The 18,883-nt window shown below is 44.4% G+C and overlaps 1 protein-coding gene across 1 annotated transcript; it reads right to left on the bottom strand.

Moving 5' to 3' along the window:
* Positions 1-561: 561 nt before the first annotated feature.
* LOC123119643 (ATP-dependent RNA helicase DEAH11, chloroplastic) lies at positions 562-8,897 on the bottom strand. The gene is made up of 3 exons (XM_044539505.1): positions 7,941-8,897; positions 4,499-7,460; positions 562-2,035 (listed from the first exon to the last, which is right to left on the bottom strand). The coding sequence occupies exons 1-3, from the start codon at positions 8,724-8,726 to the stop codon at positions 756-758; spliced, it is 5,028 nt and encodes a 1,675-aa protein (XP_044395440.1). The 5' UTR covers positions 8,727-8,897; the 3' UTR covers positions 562-755.
* Between the last annotated feature and the right edge of the window lie 9,986 nt (positions 8,898-18,883).

Here is an 18,883-nt window from a genome sequence, read left to right as displayed (position 1 = left end):
TCTCTCTCTTTTTGTTTTGCTTTTCTCTTCATCTTTACTCTACTTTGTAAGGCTATAAAGCTAGGAGATGGGATCGGGAGTAGGTATCTTGTTGTTGTTAGGGTTTCCCCCTTGCCGCCGCCAGTGTTCCTGGCCGGCTAGAACCTCTGTAACGAGCTAGAACTCGCATAATCATTCCTCTGAATTCGAGTAAAACCGACTAGTTCAACTCCCCTTTTCTGAATCTTGTTCTTCAGACCACCTGGGTCGGCTAGAACCTCTGTAACGAGATAGAACTCGCATAATCATTCCTCTGAATTCGAGTAAAACCGACTAGTTCAGCTCCCCTTTTTTGAATCCTGTTCTTCAGACCACCTGGGTCTGACAGGCTTCATTGGTTTGGAGAAGGAACTGTGCCCTTATCCAAACCCCCATCTCTCTCATGCACACACTTCGTCAAACCAGCCAAGCAAAGAACTGAACAAGCATGAACTCAAAAACGGAACCATGGAACCAATAAAGTGATTTTAGGGGAACAAAGAATCACCCACGAAGATGTGAGCAATGCTCTCAGTCATCCGTAAACAGAAGTCCCCAAACGCTTTAAGTAAACATGGATGAAATGGTTAAAATATTCTCAACACAGATGTGCACTAGTTATCATCATGCAATTATAACAAGGTTAATATACAGACAGACCAACATCATCACCTTTCTACATTGTATACACAAATATAGTCATTCAGCCAGCATGTGCAAAAATCTACATCCAGGTTCTACACAATGTCCACAAAGGATTGGTGCGCAGACCTGAGATGGCCATAACACTCCTCGCTGCTCCTGAAGTTCGCCAAGCATGCCCAGCAAATGTGGCTGCCGCACCTGCACTCGACATGGTTGCAACCCTCAGATTTCTCGATCGTGTATCCACACGAAGGGCAGTTCTTCACATTCTCCTTCCCTCTGCGCCATTCAAGCAGCGTCGCGTCTGGGTCTTCCTTGTATTGCTTGTAAGCCTCGCAGGACATGAAAGGATGATACTCGAGATGGCACTTGGTGCAGATCTCGACATAGCAAGCCCCGCAGACAAAAGGCTTGGTCTCTGCATCTGGAGCTGCCACTTGGTAGATGGATTGGCAATCGGGTGTCGGGCAGAAGCGATACATTCCTGCTCTAGATTCAACAAATGTCCTCAAGGAAGCTCTGAATAGGTCCTCCAGCTTCTCATTAGACACCAGGTGCTTCAAATCAACTATGAGGAAGGGCTTCTTGCACCCAGTTTTCAGGCAGCAAACAGGGAACCCATCATGAGATTTCATGGCAGATTCACACTGATCCACTAAGCAAGCCCAACAAAACATGTGCCCACATGATTCAAGCTCAAAAGGGTCTTCAGTCTCACACAAGCAAATAGGGCACGCATCCTGCGCCAGCTCATTGTCATCCACCCTTTGCTTATCCTTACTTCCTCCAACACTCCCTGACGGAAGTTGAACCAGGGCATTCTGTTTAACAGAGGTTATCAGCTCAGAGATCATCCCTTCAACCCTTCGCTTATCCTCTTTACTGCCCCAAACTTTAAGTAGATGTCGCTGTTTATGTAACTCAACATTTACTGCAGGCATTTCTTTCTTAAGTCCTTCCAGATCAACTCCAAAGTTCTCTACTGTTTTCTTCATCAAGTCTGGAGGGAGGTTATGGCCACGAAGACTAATTTCCAGGGGCTTCTTCTCAAGGAGCTCTGTAAGTGCGTGCACCAATTTTGTCTCTGCTGTAGCCATCTGATCTTGGTGCCCAAAGACTTTAATATTCAGACTTTGTCTGTCGTAAAGAATGTAAGTACCAGTTTCTTGTTCAATAGATTTCAAATGTACTACACCATCATGGGACATAAGTAGCTGAACTGCACTTATTGTCAGGTCAGGGTGGTTTATAGTGTTGCCTTTCATCAAAATCTCAAGAGGCCTTCTCAAATCTGCTATTGTTTTTGTGGCATTTGCAGTGAGCTTTAACCGGAAAATACCATTATCAGTCTTTTCGAAATTGTAAGACACACCTGTATGAAATAGAAAACTGATTACATCTTCAAACTCACCAGTAGATATAAGCTTAAGCTTTTTGCAGTCTCAAACAACCACACAAACAATATAAATGCGGAAATGAAACTACATAAGATTAGCAGCATAACACTTGTGATTTAGGCTTATCAAGGAGAGGAAGGGGATATCCCTATTTACTAATGTTACAGATTCTTGGATGTATACCTTGGTTGCAGTCTTGCAAGTGATCACAAACATACATGTGTAAACTAGTGTATCTACCAACAAACTCTTGCGGTGATTCTTGAAAATAAATCACATCTGAGCAGAAATAACACATACTCCTGAATTTAACAACAACCAAAAAAAAAAGTTGCATACCAACAGGAACACCAAAAATATTGTATGTACGCATACTACCCCCAATCAAAATTACTTGCCATTTTTAGCCCCTGGAAACAAACAAGGCAGTGATAATAAATGATAATGCATCACTAATATGTCATGTTTACAATTCCTCAATTAAATGACCATCTCTCCTTTAGAGGTGAAAAGGGACAGAACTGACCCTCATTTAGAAGTTTAGCCAACAATAACTCTAATGTAAACTTCTGACAAAATCTGACGCTTTTGCTCGCGCCATATATGTTGGCGTCGAAAAAACTTAGCATTTTTATGGAGCAAACACACATGATAGGCTCAACAGCTGGTGTTGAGTTGTTAGAGCTCAACACCAACATATATGGTGTTGAACCGTGGCCTCCTTTCTTTGACCCACGGGTGAATTAAAAAAGTGAGTGTTGGCTTGTTATATAACAAGCTGCAGTGCTTGGCCTAGAAAGATTCTTCCATACCCAGTAGCAGCGTTCATCCTTTACTCTTTTTTTTCTCTTTTCTTTATTCATGCACGTACAGGTTTAACTTATTTGCAAGCTTCTGCTCCAAGATGGCAATCACTGATGCCTACTCTGCTATTTCACCTCGTGCTACCGGGAAAATCACATGTGGTGGATGGCTTGAGGCAGGCAAAAATGGCAACGAGGAAGGTAACACAGTTCAGCGTCATGCACTCTGGCGTCGAGCACAAACAGCTCAACCCCGGGGTGTATGGCGTTGAACGTGTTTGTTCCACGAAAGTGCTAAGTTTTTTCAAATACCGAAGTGTATGGCCTTGACATAGCCAAGTTCAACACCAAGGAGAATGGCGCTAAGTGGAAGGGTCAGATTTGGTAATAAATAAATAAAAGACTAGGATCATTTTTGGCTGAACTTTTAATTATTTCTGTCAATTCTCACGTTTAACATTGATCCATGGAAACATAGTAGCAGGAATGCATTTAAAGGAGGCGGAGTCAGCATATGAATTTTACATGAAGCAACATGATTTGCAAGGTGTCAGCAGTTGTGGAAGCTCAAATAGTGCAGATAAGTCGTATAATCATGTCTGGAAGAGAATTTTGAGTTTGCTGTGCTCAAGTAAAGTTAACCATTTTATTTGGAGACTAGCAACGCAAATGAATATTCGAAGGAGAGGCGATTATGCGCAATCCCTTATGGAGATGACAAAATGAAGATGGTGACCACCTCTTAAATTGCAAAAAAATTGTGAAAATGTGTTGGCATGCGGTGCTCCTCGAAGAAGAAAAGCTGAATCTCTTGAAGTGCATCTCAGCTAAAGAAACTGTGAAATTTATTTTGGAAAAGATGCAGTGCGGTTATGAAGCTTGCCACTTTCACGTATTTAGTGGTCTGACCACAATAAGGTAACACAGAAGACGCAGTCGAACCAGTCTCTGACTTCCAATTAAGATTTGCAACATACATTTCTGAATCCTTAGAACACCACCAGAATGTGAAAGTGAATATACCCAGATTTGTGAGCTCCGGAAAACCTCCTGTTCTGGAGTGGTTAAAGGTAAACTTTGATGCTTATCTGTCAAACTGTGCATGCTGGTGATAGGGAATTTGCTGTCCGGGATCATCCAGGGGCTTTAATTGCTGCCGGTGAAGGAAGCCTGTCACATGTGGACTTGGAAGCTCAAGCAATGCAGCATGATGTTCATCATGTCACCTCCTTAGGCATGGGCTGAGTTGGCCTGGAGACCGACTGCCTAGAGCTTAAACAAGCTTTGTCTAACACTGGTTATGATTTATCAACATCCGGTGCGCTTGTAAAAGACCTTAAAGAGTGTGTTACTGCTCTCGTTTGATGTGTACTGTACAGAATTTATTCATCGTAAAAGTAACGACGTCACATCTTTCTGCAGCCTTGGGGTGTGATCAGGGTCTAGATGATCGTGTAATTTGGACGGACCATTTTCATGGTGATGTTTGGGGTGTGGTGGCCAGAAATTTAGCCGTGTGCCAAATTTAATGGAATCTATGTGTTCCATTTTTAAAAAAGCAAAGAAAACACATGATTCAAACAATAGAACTGCAAAGAAATTTAAGCAGGCAGAAAATGAGGAATGCAAGCACACCTTTCTGGCTTCGGAAGCTCTCAAGCAGAGAATTAACTTCCTGGCTGATAACATTGTAAACATGTAATGGGCAGGACAGAGTACTATGAAATACATGCTTGCACCGTATCATCTGCCAAGGTTGACAACAAGGAAGAAAGCTTCCTTCAAGATGGTCCAGCGCTCTTGCAGCCTCTCGATGAAGACTTCCATCAAAAGTTATAGTTGCTCTCATCATTGAATTGTTTTCCTCTGGAGGGAAGACTTCAACGCGGAAATTTTGTCCAGGAAAACTCTTGTTTGGCATGAACGAAGAAATTTCTCTAATCAGCGCTTCTTCACATGCAGAAACAGAAGGGCCAATTATGGGTGCTTCCCTGGGCCTGAGCAAACGGGTCCCAAATGCACGCCCCCTGCTTGGGTTACATGGCCATGATAGTCTAGCTCTTACCGCAGGAAATGGTAATCCTCGATTATCAGAAGAACATACTGGAACCACTTTTAATGAGGAACCATGAAACTCTATTCCGTTCAATTTTAACACAGCTTCTTCAGCATCTTCAGGTTTGAGGAATGTAAGCTTCCCCCATTTAGTTTCATCTGAGGCTATCCGAAAGTTCCCAGCTGATTTATGAAAATTAGCGACACCGGGGATCAGACTGCCCACCAAAAAAATAAGCTCCTTGTCATTGATATCATGAGCATTTTGATGGAGAACCTCTACTGTTAGATACCTCTTCCCAAGTTCCAAATGCTTGATTTCAGCACCCGAGCCAAACAATGCAAGAGGAGAACTGCCAGGCCTCCCAGGAAATAATCTTCTCTCGAGGCACTCATTCCTCAACATCTTAGCTTCACACTCCAAAGCACCGTTAACAATGCAAAAGACCTTTTCTATGTCCTGCCTTGTAGCAAATAACACAACTTCATTGTTTTTGAAGTTAATTTCGACTGTTATTCGGTCATCCCTGCATTCTTCCTTGAGATGTGAGATAATCCTGTGTTGATTTTGGCCATATTTGCCACAAAATCTTCGCAATAAATTATGACCAAGCCCACTAATCACTTTTATCTGCAGTTTATGTTTCTCCAGTTGATGAATGAAGGACATGGAATGAACTGAATACAACGCATCATGATCAACAGCAGTTACACATACCAAATACTGATTTGGGATTGATAAGATTTCTGTAAACACCACCCACTCTGGCTTGCTGCCATAATTGAGCAATGAGCATGAGGGATGAAGGTTCACAGCCTGATCTGTCGAAATCACCTGGTAACCAAACTTTTCATGTCCTAAAAACATAGCAAGATTGCCTGTAAGAGATGATAGAATAATTCTCTTTAGCAACTTATCATGCATAGAAGGAACCTCAGGATTCCAACACCAATAACTTGGGACAATAATGTTGAGTTCATGCTTTAGACAATTTTCAAGCTCTGATATAGTTTCCTGGCACTTCCTCATGGTCTTGGCGTTGATGCTGTTCTGCCAGCACCACATATTCCTGTTTCCATTCCCATCCTCCCATTTTTTATAAACAGCGAGTAAAGTGAAGAGATCTCCATCTTGGTGACACAATCGGACCTTCTGAAGGTCAGCTTTATGTTTCTCCTCATTAGTGCCCACTCTACAAAATATGCTGCTAGAATTTGCCATAACAGCAGCTAGAATTACACCTTCCTTCCTCAAACCAGAATCAAAGCAATCAAGCATAATTTTGCCAAGCCTTGGCTCAATTCCCAATTTGACCAGGTAGCGTCCAGTATCAGTCAGCTCAAACAAATTACATTTACATTTGACAGCACCCAATTGTTCAAGGTTCTTCAAAGCCATATTGATTGCTTCTGGATTTGGGGCATCAACAAACTCAAAATTCTGTGCATCCCTAACACCCAAAGCAAGTATTCTCAGAACAGCAGTGCCAAGATGAACTTTCCGGATTTCAGGTTCTTGATGTACTTCCATCATTCTGAAGTGAGATTCAGAGTAAAGCCTGTAACACTTCCCTGCTCCTGTTCGACCGGCCCGGCCAGCACGTTGATTAGCGGAACTTTGGGAAATCCAATTTACTTTCAGCACATTGAGACCACTACTAGGCACAAATCTGCTCTCCTTGGCCAGTCCAGGATCAACAACATACTTCACTTCTTTGATGGTCAGTGACGTTTCAGCCATATTCGTGCAGAAGATAACTTTTCTCTTACCGGGATAGCTGTTGAAAACACGACTCTGTTCTACATGGGAAAGCTTTCCATGCATAGGAAGTACCACAGCACTTGCATCGCTGAAGTTTTCACAGGCCCACTCAACTTCCAGTTGAGATGTCAAAAAAGCAAGTATGGCACCCTCTTCTTCATTCTTGTGAATCACACTTACCACCCTTACAACATCATTGACATAGGAAGCAGTAGCACAAGCATCATTCAGAGAGTTCGGTACAGTATTGAAGGAAGCATCCACTGATACATCTGGGATATATTTAATTTCAACAGGAAAATTGCGCCCTTTAACATGGAATGTTTGACAGCCATAAAAGTATTCAGCTAGTCTATTAGCATCAGCAGTGGCAGACATTATAATGAGTCGCAAATCCACCCTATCAAGCAGCTCCTTCTTTATCAAAGCTAAGAGAAGATCAGTGTTCAAGCTTCTTTCATGAGCTTCATCAACAATAATGTATGAAACGCCATCCAGGCCCGTATCGTTCATGCAGTGATGTAAAAGATAACTATCTGTGCCAAATATGATCTCTGAACTGAAGCCCCGAGAACCGGAAAAGGTTGAACATGACGACACAAAATTGTCTGCATAGCAGCCATTGCTTTCTTCATCTACTCTACGTGCCAACGTTATAGCAGCAATTTTTCGAGGTTGGGTACAGACAATTGAACCGTTGGCAGCAAGACCTGAGTCAGCAAGATACTGAACCAATTGTGTGCTTTTCCCAGAACCAGTTTCTCCAATTAAGATCATAACCTGTAGAGAACAAAGATCCATAACTTAAAACACAAATTTTATGTCATTATTCATGATTTAGAAAAGTAACAAACAAGTGAAACCACATAGGGGGGAAATTGTGGGTAAAGTGCAACGCTGACTACTGAATATTAGACCAAACTACATGATCAAAATGTTGGTACCTCAACGGCAAAAATGCACCTCATAACCTTGTAATGAAGATCATTAGGTGCAGTTCCATTGGAAAAGCTAGAGCAAGAATATTCTGCCAATACTACCGATATTTAAAATCACAAGAGATGACTCAGATTAACTTAACCTACATAAGCAAAGTTAAAACTTAACAGCGCATTGCAAAATTATAATATATACACAACAAAACTCCATACACTGCTTTTCCACTATGGTTCTAACTACTAAGCATAAAAGTCTGGCTCACACTGCATTGTAGATTTGCAAACATCACAAATATAACTGCAAAGAACTCGTAAAACTCGCCTGGTTAGCGAATATGTGATTGAGAATTTTTCTACGGTATGCATAGATTGGTAGTCCCTCGTTGAGCCGCCTGCACTCGCGCAGCATCATCGTGTGCACCCTCGCAAAATCCACATCATCACCTTCCACAATCCCAAACAGATCAACCCCCTCCTCCTCTTCATCCGTCCCACTTAGCATCGCACGACGTATCGACATCATTGCTGCTTTATACTCGGCAATTTTAGCGTCTAACAAATCCTTGTCAGCCTCCAGCGTTTTCCTCTGGAGATTTAGCTGATCGAAGTCACGGAGGTTACTGCGGCGGACGCGCAGGCGGTGCTTGACAGACTGGACGGAGGCTGCGAGCTGAGATGAGCGGGCGGCTAAACGGGAAACGAGGTCGGAGTCGAGGAGGCGGGAGGCGTGGGAGGCGAAGAGCGAGGAGATTAGGGGGAATGCCTTCGCGGCGAGGGCGGCGTCGGGGAGGTACGGGGTGAGGAGGTGGCGACCCTCGAGGCGGAGCGACCAGAGGTCACGCGCGGCGGCCGCGGCCGCAGGGAGGGAGCGGAAGAGGAGGCGAGCGGCGTGGCGGCCGGAGGAGAAGACGGAGAGGCTGTCGGGGCGGAGGCCGGCGACGAGCGCGTCGACCTCCGTTGCGGGCGGGGAGGAGAAATCGGGGCCCGCGCGAAGGAGGAGGATCGCGGCGGACTGCGGGTGCGGTTGGCGGTGCTGCTGTGAGCGGTGCGGCGGTAGCGGACCCCGATCCGGCGGGCGGAAGGGGCGGTCGGCGTGAGATCGAGCCATGGCGGCAGCGGAGGGGTTTGCGAAGGTTTTGGTCGGTGGTCGGAATCGGACGGAATGTTTGTCAGGCACCTCAGACTTCTTTTTTTATCTGCTTTGCCAAAAAGCGCAGTCCAGTGCCACTTCACGAAACGGCAGTTGATTTCTGGACCGTGCGATTCGACCCAGAGAAGGCAACAAGGCAGAGTGGAGCCACGCGGCTGGTGGCGACGGTGAAAATCTTCATCGTGCAAAGGGTTAGGGTTGAAGGGTGGGAGGTTCTAGGCGACGGAGAAGATGACGAGGACGTAGAAGGGCTAGATGGATGATAGGGGCGGCAACACAACCGACGGTGGTGGCGGGGCGAAGAGGGGTGGGAGAGACAATGATTAGACTCGTAGAAAGTCTAACCGTTGAATAAGTGGAGAGTTGTCGACATCTCTTAATATTATGTATTAGAATTAGGGTTTTGATTTCATCTTCTGCCCCCATCCGTCTCATAATATAATATGTTTTTACAAGCTAACATAGCTTATGAAAACGTCTTATATTATGAAACAGAGAGAGTATCTATTAATCTTCATAACTATAGCATATATATGTAAGAATATATGTAAAGTTGGCTAGATATGTTTGTTGTGGTGCATAAATCAATCCATTATTATTATTGTTTTGTGAAAAGAGACAACACATCAAGCTAGCTAGCTAGATAAGTCCATACTTCTTTTAACAAGGATGGGAACCCAAAAGTCCTAGAAGCTATCATTTTCTTGCATAAAAGTTACAACACTGCATAAAGGACCCTAAAAGGTACATAAATAACAACAAGCTCGTTCCTGATGCAACTAGGAGCCTCAATAGCACGATAATAACCTAATTGAGTCTTAATGCACACAATTGCCTCATTGAAGACTCGGTTGCCAAGGTCTCTGACACATGCCTTGTCGGCGACGGGGAGATTTTTGGCGATCAAGAAGATGGGAGCGTAGAAGGGCTAGATGGATGGTGGGAGCGCCGACAAAAGTGGTGGTGGTGCGGTTGGTTGAGGGTGGGGTGGCGACGCGAAGAGAAGCCACAGTGACGCCAATCACTAGTGGGCGAGACAATGTTCCTACTATCGTAGAGAGTCGGATAGTTGAAGATTAATGGAGGCACCATCAGCTGTGTAAGAATGTTAAGTTAGTCAATATGACCCATGTAATTTATTAAGTGATTCTAATTATAGCGTTTGGTGTGATGGTTGGTGAATATTATGGATTTGAATTAGGGTTTCAATTTCCTTCTATGTATTATAATCTTCCTATTATGGCGTATATGCAAAAGAATATATGTGAAGCTGGCTAGGTATGTTTTCCGCGGTGCATAAATCAATCCATTACTATTTTTTTCTTCAAAAGAGGCAACACATTAAGCTGGCTAGCTAGGTATGGCTCTTCTTTTATTAGTGGAAGTGGTGCATTTCTTTACAAGGGAGAGGCCCATGGTCATCTCGTCTAAGGTCTAAAATGATGAAAAGCCTATCATCTCTTGAACTACCTAATCTGATAAGCTTGAACATGGTCCAAGGAGTTCTAACAGGGAAATACTTTGAGCCAGCTCAACATCTACATATTTTAACATGGATAGGAACCCAAAGGTTCTACAAGCTGGCATTTCCTACAAAATTGTTACTACTATGCATAAAGGACCCTAAAAGAAAAATATATGACAACAAGGTCCTTTCGTTTTCCAACTAGGACCCCAAATAGCATAGAATAACGCAGTTGAATCCTAATGCACACAACAAACTCACTCGAGACTCGATCGCCACCGTCTCTCACACATGCTTTGCCAAGGATGGGTGGTTTTAGGTGATCAAGAAGATGATGGGCATAGAAGGTCTAGATGGATGGCAGGATCAGTGATAAAACTGACAGTAGTGGGGGTTGGTTGAGGATGGGACGACTATGACGCCAATTGTGGATGGTAGAGACAATGCTTAGACTATTAGGGAGTCAGATAGTTGAATAGGAGAGAGCTACCATCACACATGTAAGATGCTTAGGTATTTAGTATGCCACGTGTAATTTATTGAGTGATTCTAACCAAAGCATTTAGTGTGATGGTTGGTAAATATCATGGATTGGAATTAGGGTTTTAGTTTCCTATGTTATCTATTAATCTTCGTAAGTATGGCATATATGCAAAAGAATATATGTGAAGCTGGCTAGGTATGTTTGTTGCAATGAGTAAATCAATACATTACTATTCTTGTTTCATGAAAAGAGGGATCACATCAAGCTGGCTATCTAGCTAAGTACATACTTCTTTCTAACAAGGATATGAACCCTAACTTCCTAGAAATCGACATTTTATTGCAAAATTATTACAACACTGCATAAAGGACCTTGACAGAAACAACAAGTAGGAGCCTAAGCAGCACAATAATAACGCAATGGGGTCCTAATACACACATCAACCTAATCAAAGAATCATTATCACCATCTCTGACGCATGCATTGCCGATGATGGGGAGGTTTTAGGCGGACAAGAAGATGCCGGGGGAGTAGAAGGGCTAGACGGATATGGTAGGAGCGACAAAAAGCCGGTGGTGATGGCGGTTGGTTGAGGGTGGGGTGGCGAGCCGAAGCTAAGTGGAGCCACCTTCAAGCGTGTAAGAATGTTTAGATATTCACTATGACTCATGTAATTTATTAAGTGGTTCTATTTAAAACATGTAGTGTGAACGTTGATGCTTACTATGGATTACAGAATTTTAATTTCCTCTTATGTCTATTAATCTTCATAATTATGGTGTATATGCGAAAGAATATATGTGAAGCTATCTAGGTCTATTTGCTGGAGCACATGAATCAAGCCATTACTATTCTTGTTTTGTGAAAAAAGGCAACACTTATGTGTGCAAGCGGTACTACCGTTGGCCATGGGACGGTACTACCATTTTAAACGGTACTACCGCTCCGGACTAGCGGTACTACCACTAGGGGGGTGTACTATCGGCCTCCTGCCATTCTCAGTACCCAGGCGGTACTACCGCTCCAGACCAACGGTACTACCACTGGGGAGTACTACCGGCCTCCTGCCATTCTCAGTACCCATGCGGTACTACCGTTGGGTCTAGGGCGGTACTACCCCTAACCTATGGTACTACCACTTCGACATATACCGGAGGGTTAAGTGCATGGGTATGGGGAGTTCTAACCCCCCATACCCATTCACTTCCTCTCCCCACGTCTTCTACCCTCGCAGGAGACAAGAACTGCCATGGTTGTCGCTCTCGGCACACCGATTCCGTGTCATCTTCCACATTTCCGTCCAGTGGGATTGATCCCCACCATCTCCTCTTGCCATGGACGCCGGTATTGCCCCTGTTTCTCGCTCCTATGGTTCTCTCTTTGAATCTAGGTTCTAGGGCAATGCGTGTTGTGTTAATCGATTTTTGGCTAAATCGTGGCATGTTTAGGGCATGGAATGGCTGCTAGATAGGAGATTCAAAGTTTTATTGGAGAAATTTTGAATTTGGCACTTTCGGTACTACTGGATCTAGCGGCAGTAATGCGCCTGTTCTTCAGGCGGTACTACTGCTCTACCCAGAGCGGTACTACCGCCGCTAGGTCACGGTACTACCGCTTGAACTGCCACCTTGAACTTTCTTCCAACATTGCTTCTTGTCTTACTTTTGATTCCTTTGGCTTATGAAATGCTTTTACACCTGCTTTCCCTTGTGCTCTTTTGCTTTGGTCGGGTTGTAGTGGCTCCGGACCGTATCAGTCACGTCGCAAGAATCCAGAGCGCGAGACTTCCAAGCATCACCATACTGGTGATGCAACAGAGGGTTCCGGTGCTCAGGGCAGACAGAGGTAGAGCACAAAGTCAGTTGCCAGCAAACCGAAAGAGAAGACCGAGTCAGTATCTGAGATGACCAGTAAGGAGTTCTGGGAGTACCATCAATGCAACCCCTACCGTCATCCTCAGGACCCTTCTCTTATCAATTGTCCCTTGTAGACTAGGGAGTAGGCATCCATATTTCTTGAGGTGCTCAAGCGCAAGAAGAATCTTTTTGTGCAGACCGAGTCTATTGATCTTCATCACATGGATCTGGATCTGGCATATTTTGGAGAGGCTCTTGCACTCTGTGCTCAGTTTGGTATTGTTAAGATCATCACCTTCAACAAGGATTTTGACCCAGAGCTTGTGGCCCAGTTCTATGCCACGGTGCACTTTGGTATAGATGATGATAGGACTCTCACATGGATGACTCATGGGAGGGAGCTGCGTGCTACATGGAAGACCTTCATGAACCGTCTTGGCTATGGTGATGAGGGGCTTGAGAAATCTCTTGGTCCTCGCCCTCATAAGGAGTCTGCTGCCACCCACAAGTCCAAGTTGATTCGATACCAGAGTAAGAGGAAGACTACCAGGGGAGAGGTCACTGAGTTGATTCTGTTTCTAGTTAGTACATATAGGTCAAAAGACCAACTCAGACCAAATACCCAATCTTGTTAGTGTCTTAGGAGCGTGCGGTAACGAGCAGAGACTCACGATCATGTGACCCCATCGCCCCGTCTCGTGGACTTACGACAAGGGCCCGGAATGCCCGGCCGTGCTACGTAGAGATCTCGCGGGTACCCTCCAGGTCAACCCGACAACACATCAACTCGCGGGTACCCTCATGGTCAACCCGACTCGCAAGAGACTGTTGGGAACTCAGGTCCACCTCTACCGAGGTGGTACTGCCCGTCCCTCCAGTGCTGCAGTAACAACAACTTTTGCGGGTACCCCTCGGGGCCGGCCCATCTTTAACATGGTTATGGAGGTAGAGTCTAAGTAACCGTGTGTCCAAAACAGCAAGGGGGGAACCCAAGCAATCACCCTCGATGGATTCCCACTCGATGTAACCGTTAAGGTGGACTTGGAGGAATCACCCTCGATGGTCCACACTTGAGGGGTTGCACGACAGAGTCATTATCAGGAGTGGTGAAGGAGGAATCACCTTCGAAGACCACGACCGATTAACTACACTACAGAGTCAACATTAGAAGTGCTATACGCGGTATCGCCCTTGGCACTCGATAGTAACTCTGCAGAGTCGAGCAACTAAGGGGGTGTGATGTGATGTGTTGCGCTCTGGACGCCGATCACATTGATTGAGTCATCAAACATAAAGCAGGGGCAACTGGGATAAGGTGAGGGGTCATTGGTGGATCACTAACCAACCTATACTAAGCAGTTGAGGATAAGCAGGTAAGATAACAATTGCATGTTACAAAATCAGTCTATGCAAGCATAAGAGAGAAGGAAATGGGCGATATCGGAATGATCAAGGGGGTTTGCTTGCCTAGAAGCTCTGCTGAAAAGGAAGAAGGGTCGTCGGTGACGTAGTCGAACAAAGGGGCATCGGCAGCAGTCGCACGGTCTATCGCAGAAGAAAGAGGAGGGAGAAACAAATAAATAACGGGCAAACAAAAAGTACACAAAGCATGACACGACAATACGCGGTGCTAGGGGTGACGTAACGCAATGTTACACGTTGAAGACGGAGAGGGATCCCAGCATTTGACAGATTCTGGACAGATGAAAGAGAGGGACGGTTCCATGTTTTCTATGTTGGGTGCATGTGGCAGGTATGTGGATAGCGTATTCAGATTTGTCATAATTTTCTGATCGATTTTCATATATAAATTATTTTATATTAATTTTCAAAGTTTTAAGTATTTTCTAAATTTTTTGGAATTAATATTAATTCGAAAATAAAAAAGCAAAAGGCTACATGCACCCAAAAGTGTACCCAGCCAGAGTGCTACAGAAGCTGACAAGTGGGGCCAGGTGCTGAGTCAGTAGTCGAGTCAATAGTCAACAGATTGACTATTGACTGGTCAAACCAGATCAGTGGGTCCCACTGGTCAGTGAGACAATATATTAAACAGGTTTTGTTTAAACTAGTTAATTAGTTAGGGCCCATTTGTCATACACCGACTCTTAACTAAATTAGTTATTTAGGTTAATCAAAACAGGTGGGGCCCGAGGGCCAGTGGGGGCTTTTCTTTTAATTTGTGCTAATGAGGCGGCTAATGGCCTGGGGGCCACTCGCAGTGACACGGGGGTGGCTTAGTTGCACGCGCGCCGACGGCGAGATTCCGGCAAGGCAGAACACTGGGCACCATTTCGCTTGCTACGAGCACCAGAAGAATGAGCGCGTCGGCGCGCATCAGTTGGGGCTAGCGGTTGGTGCAGGAAGTGCTATGTTGGATGCCGGCGACGAGGTCCCGTGGCAGCCGAGGCAAGAGCTCGACGGATTTGGCAAAGCAAGAAGAGATCGAGCGAGCAAGGGGGTCAGGCGACATCCTGGGGCCTCCGCGAACACGAGGGTGGCCGCGTTTCGTACGATGGTGAACTACAATGGCGACAACGAGCTCGGCTGTGGCGGCATGGCCACGGTGGTGCTCGGAGCTCGCGGAAAGGGCAACTACGGCACGGGATTGAGCTAATGAGGGCGGGGGGAAGGTCGAGAAGCTCACGGCGGGTCGGTAGGGTGGTACAACGCGCTCGGGGGAGGTTCGAAGATGGCGATTCAACGGTGGGATCCACGGTGGCCGAACGGAAGAAATTGAGGTGGACATCGACGGTGCAGGCCCCCGGCTCCGATCTAGGGGTGTAGGCGACAAAGACGAGGACGATGGTCCTCGTGGGCACCAGATGATGACTAATGGTGGTCGGTGGCCATGCCAACGGGCCGGCGCGGCGACGGGCACGCTTGGAGGAGTTGGCCTGAGAGGGAAAGGGGCGAGAGAGAGGAGGGGGTTCGAGCTAGGGTTTGCTAGGGGGCAGAGGGGGGTTCGAGGTGTGCTTAACCATTGCGGGGCACCGGCGGATGGTCGATGATATGTCTCCAACGTATCTATAATTTTTAATTGTTCCATGCTGTTATATTATCATTCTTGGATGTTTTACAATAATTTTATAGCAACTTTATATCATTTTTTGGGACTAACATATTGGCATAGTGCCCAGTGCCAGTTGTTGTTTTTTGCTTGTTTTTTACTTTGCAGAAAATCAATACCAAACGGAGTCCAAACGCAGCGAAACTTTTTGGAGATTTGTTCTGGACCAGAAGACACCTGTTGGGCCAAAAAAGTACCAGATGGGGGCTCTGAGGGGAGCACAACCCACCAGACCGCACTTGGGGGCCCAGGCGCGCCCAGGTGGGTTGCACCCACCTCTATGGCCTCCCACACCGCCTCTTTGCTCTATAAATACCCCAATATTCTAGAAACCTAAGGGGAGTCGACGAAAATCAATTCCAGCCGCCGCAAGTTCTAGAAACCACATATACAATCTAGACACCATCACGGAGGGGGTTCATCATCCTCATTGGTGCCTCTCCGATGATGCGTGAGTAGTTCATTGTAGACCTACGGGTCCGTAGGCAGTAGCTAGATGGCTTCCTCTCTCTCTCTTTTGGTTCTCAATACAATGGTCTCTTGGAGATCTATTTGATGTACTCTCTCTATTCCTAAATATAGGGTGTATAGTTTTTGGCACGGAAATTAAAGAACACACGTGGAGGGAAAATTTCACAAGTGTTGGGCGAGATTACACCTGAATAATTGACATGAGAAAATAGAGGAGCTTGACTAATATAAGGAAATGTAATCAAATCCCTAAACAAATTATCCAAACGAGTGGTGTAACACAATACACCTTATATTTTGGGGTTTTTTTTTTCAAAAATCTATACACCTTATATCAAGAAACGGAGGGAGTAACTCTTTTTGCGGTGTGTTTGTTGGGATCCGATGAACTTTGAATTTATGATCAGATCTATGTTTTTATCCATGAAAGTTATTTGAGTCTTTTGATCTCTTATATGCATGATTACTTATAGCCTCGTATTTCTTCTTTGAATCTTTGGTTTAGTTAGGCCGACTAGATCAATTTTTCTTGCCATGAGAAGAGGTGCTTTGTGATGGGTTCGATCTTACGGTGCTCGATCCCAGTGAGAGAAGGGGAAACGACACGTATGTATCGTTGCTATTAAGGATAATAAGATGGGGTCTATTTCTACATAAATAGATCTTGTCTACATCATGTCATCATTCTTATTGCATTACTCCGTTTCTCCATGAACTTAATACACTAGATGCATGCTGGATAGCGGTCGATGTGTGGAGTAATAGTAGTAGATGTAGGCAGGAGTCGGTCTACTAATCTTGGACGTGATGCCTATATAATGATTATTGCCTGGATATCGTCATGATTATTTGAAGATCTATCAATTGCCCAATAGTGATTTGTTTACCCACCGTATGCTATTTTTCTCGAGAGAAGCCACTAGTGAAATCCACGGCCCCCGGGTCTCTTCTTTATTATATTTGCCTTCGAGATATGTTTTTATTCGCTTTTATTTTCAGATCTATATTTCCAAAAACCCAAAAAACACCTTGCCGCACTTTATTTTATTTTGCATTTATTCGCGATCTATTTATCAAATCTAACATATTTTATCCCGTCAACTCGACAATTTCTGGCACCGTTACCCGAAAGGGATTGACAAGCCCTTTAACACGTCGGGTTGCAAGTATTTGTTCTTTGTGTGCAGGTACTGTTTACGTAGTGTTGCGTGATTCTCCTACTGGTTCGACAACCTTGGTCTCATCACTGAGGGAAATACCTACCGTCATTGTGCTACATCATCCCTTCCTCTTTGGGGAAATACCGACGTAGTTCAAGCTGCAATCAGTCGACACGGGCGAGAGCTGCGCGTGGACGGCTGCGTGTGCCCGGCGAGTGCCATCATTCCTGCCTCTGTCGAGAGGTGATGGAAAGGCCGAGGCGATGGCCCAGGCCTGGTACACTGCAAGCTGGGCCTAAGTGCCCAGTGTGGTTTCTTTTATTTTTAACTTTTCTTTACTGTTTTAGTTTTTATATTTCTGTTTGCATTTATTTTTAAATAGCAATTGACTTTTGCATAATATGGAACTTGGTCCAAAATTATTGTTGCACTTTTAGGAACTGCCACAAAAGTTTTTTTGGGGAGGGGGGGGGTTATTTAAAACAGTTTGGAATTTATTTAAATTAAAAGGTAATTAAACTATTAATTTGGCCCCCTGTTTTAATTATTTTAGGGCATTTAAATATTTTATAAAATGCTGGTTTTGATTTTATAATTGCTTTGGGATTATTTGCAATAAGATGAACACTTTTGTTTTTTTTGAAGAAGTTTTATTTTCCTCACTATTTGAATTTTGAATTAAAATGGATTTTGGATCTTAATGACTAATGGCAAGTTAATGATGATGACTTGGCATAATTAGAGGAGGTCACTGTAGCTTTGTTAGTGGGGGTGTTACAGTGTGTATGGTGTGATACATACATTATTCCTTACCTATCTTATTATGTCGTATTATCTTAGTATGTGATGTTATGCTTTTATTGTGCCCTTGTATCTTCATCCTCACGTGCTATTGCTTGCAATAATGCTTAGTTTCATATTATGTTTATTGCAATTATTGCCTTGTCTACAAAATATAGGGGGAGTGTTGATCCTAGTGTGTGTTCTTTGGATTCCAAAAGCATACTCAAATAGTGCACACATCTAGGGGAGCTCGTATATATTTTGTAGATGTTGGGTTTGTTGCATATCATTCCTTGATATCTCTTGTGCAAATCTCGTGTTGTCAGCGATTCATCAAAAAGGGGGAGATTGTTCGGGCATATTTCTCTCAAGTAGTTTTGGTGATTGATGACAATGCAATTTGCGGACTAACTGTGTGCATTGAGCATTTTAGATATTATCACAATTGGAACAAGACGGTTTATTTCCCCTCGGCAGTTAAGAGCAAAGATGCGGTTGTTTTCGATGTTTCTTTTCGGTGGATTTGAGTCGTAGGAAAACCATACTATTAAGAGAGGGTCCGCACTGGAAAGTTTTGGGTGGAATCAACACGTACACATACTCATATGCACCCACATACCTTCCTCGTAACATTGGAGTCTTACTATTTTTCTCCCTTGGGTGTTTTTGAAGCACATAGCAGTAGTACCGCCCTGGGCAGCGGGTAGTAAGACTTGAGCGGTACTTCTGCAGTCCAGTGCTGCGGGCACTGCCGCTTGTCACTACAAAAAAACACTTCCATGATGATACGTGTTTGTCACAGTAGGTCATGTTTTTTGTCATGCAT

The sequence above is a fragment of the Triticum aestivum genome, chromosome 5D (genome assembly GCF_018294505.1).
Source record: "Triticum aestivum cultivar Chinese Spring chromosome 5D, IWGSC CS RefSeq v2.1, whole genome shotgun sequence".
Taxonomy (NCBI): domain Eukaryota; kingdom Viridiplantae; phylum Streptophyta; class Magnoliopsida; order Poales; family Poaceae; genus Triticum; species Triticum aestivum.
The sequence above is the reverse complement of the archived record's forward strand: the minus strand, read 5'-3'. Positions and strand labels throughout refer to the sequence as shown.

Bases quoted from the DNA above. Each gene is read 5' to 3' on its own strand.
- LOC123119643 (XM_044539505.1), bottom strand. From the start codon at position 8,726: ATGGCTCGATCTCACGCCGACCGCCCCTTCCGCCCGCCGGATCGGGGT. The intron at 7,461-7,940 runs GCGAGTTTTACG...TGTTCTCTACAG, and splicing joins ATCACATATTCGCTAACCAG to GTTATGATCTTAATTGGAGA. The intron at 2,036-4,498 runs GTGTGCTTGCAT...TATTTCATACAG, and splicing joins GAGCTTCCGAAGCCAGAAAG to GTGTGTCTTACAATTTCGAA.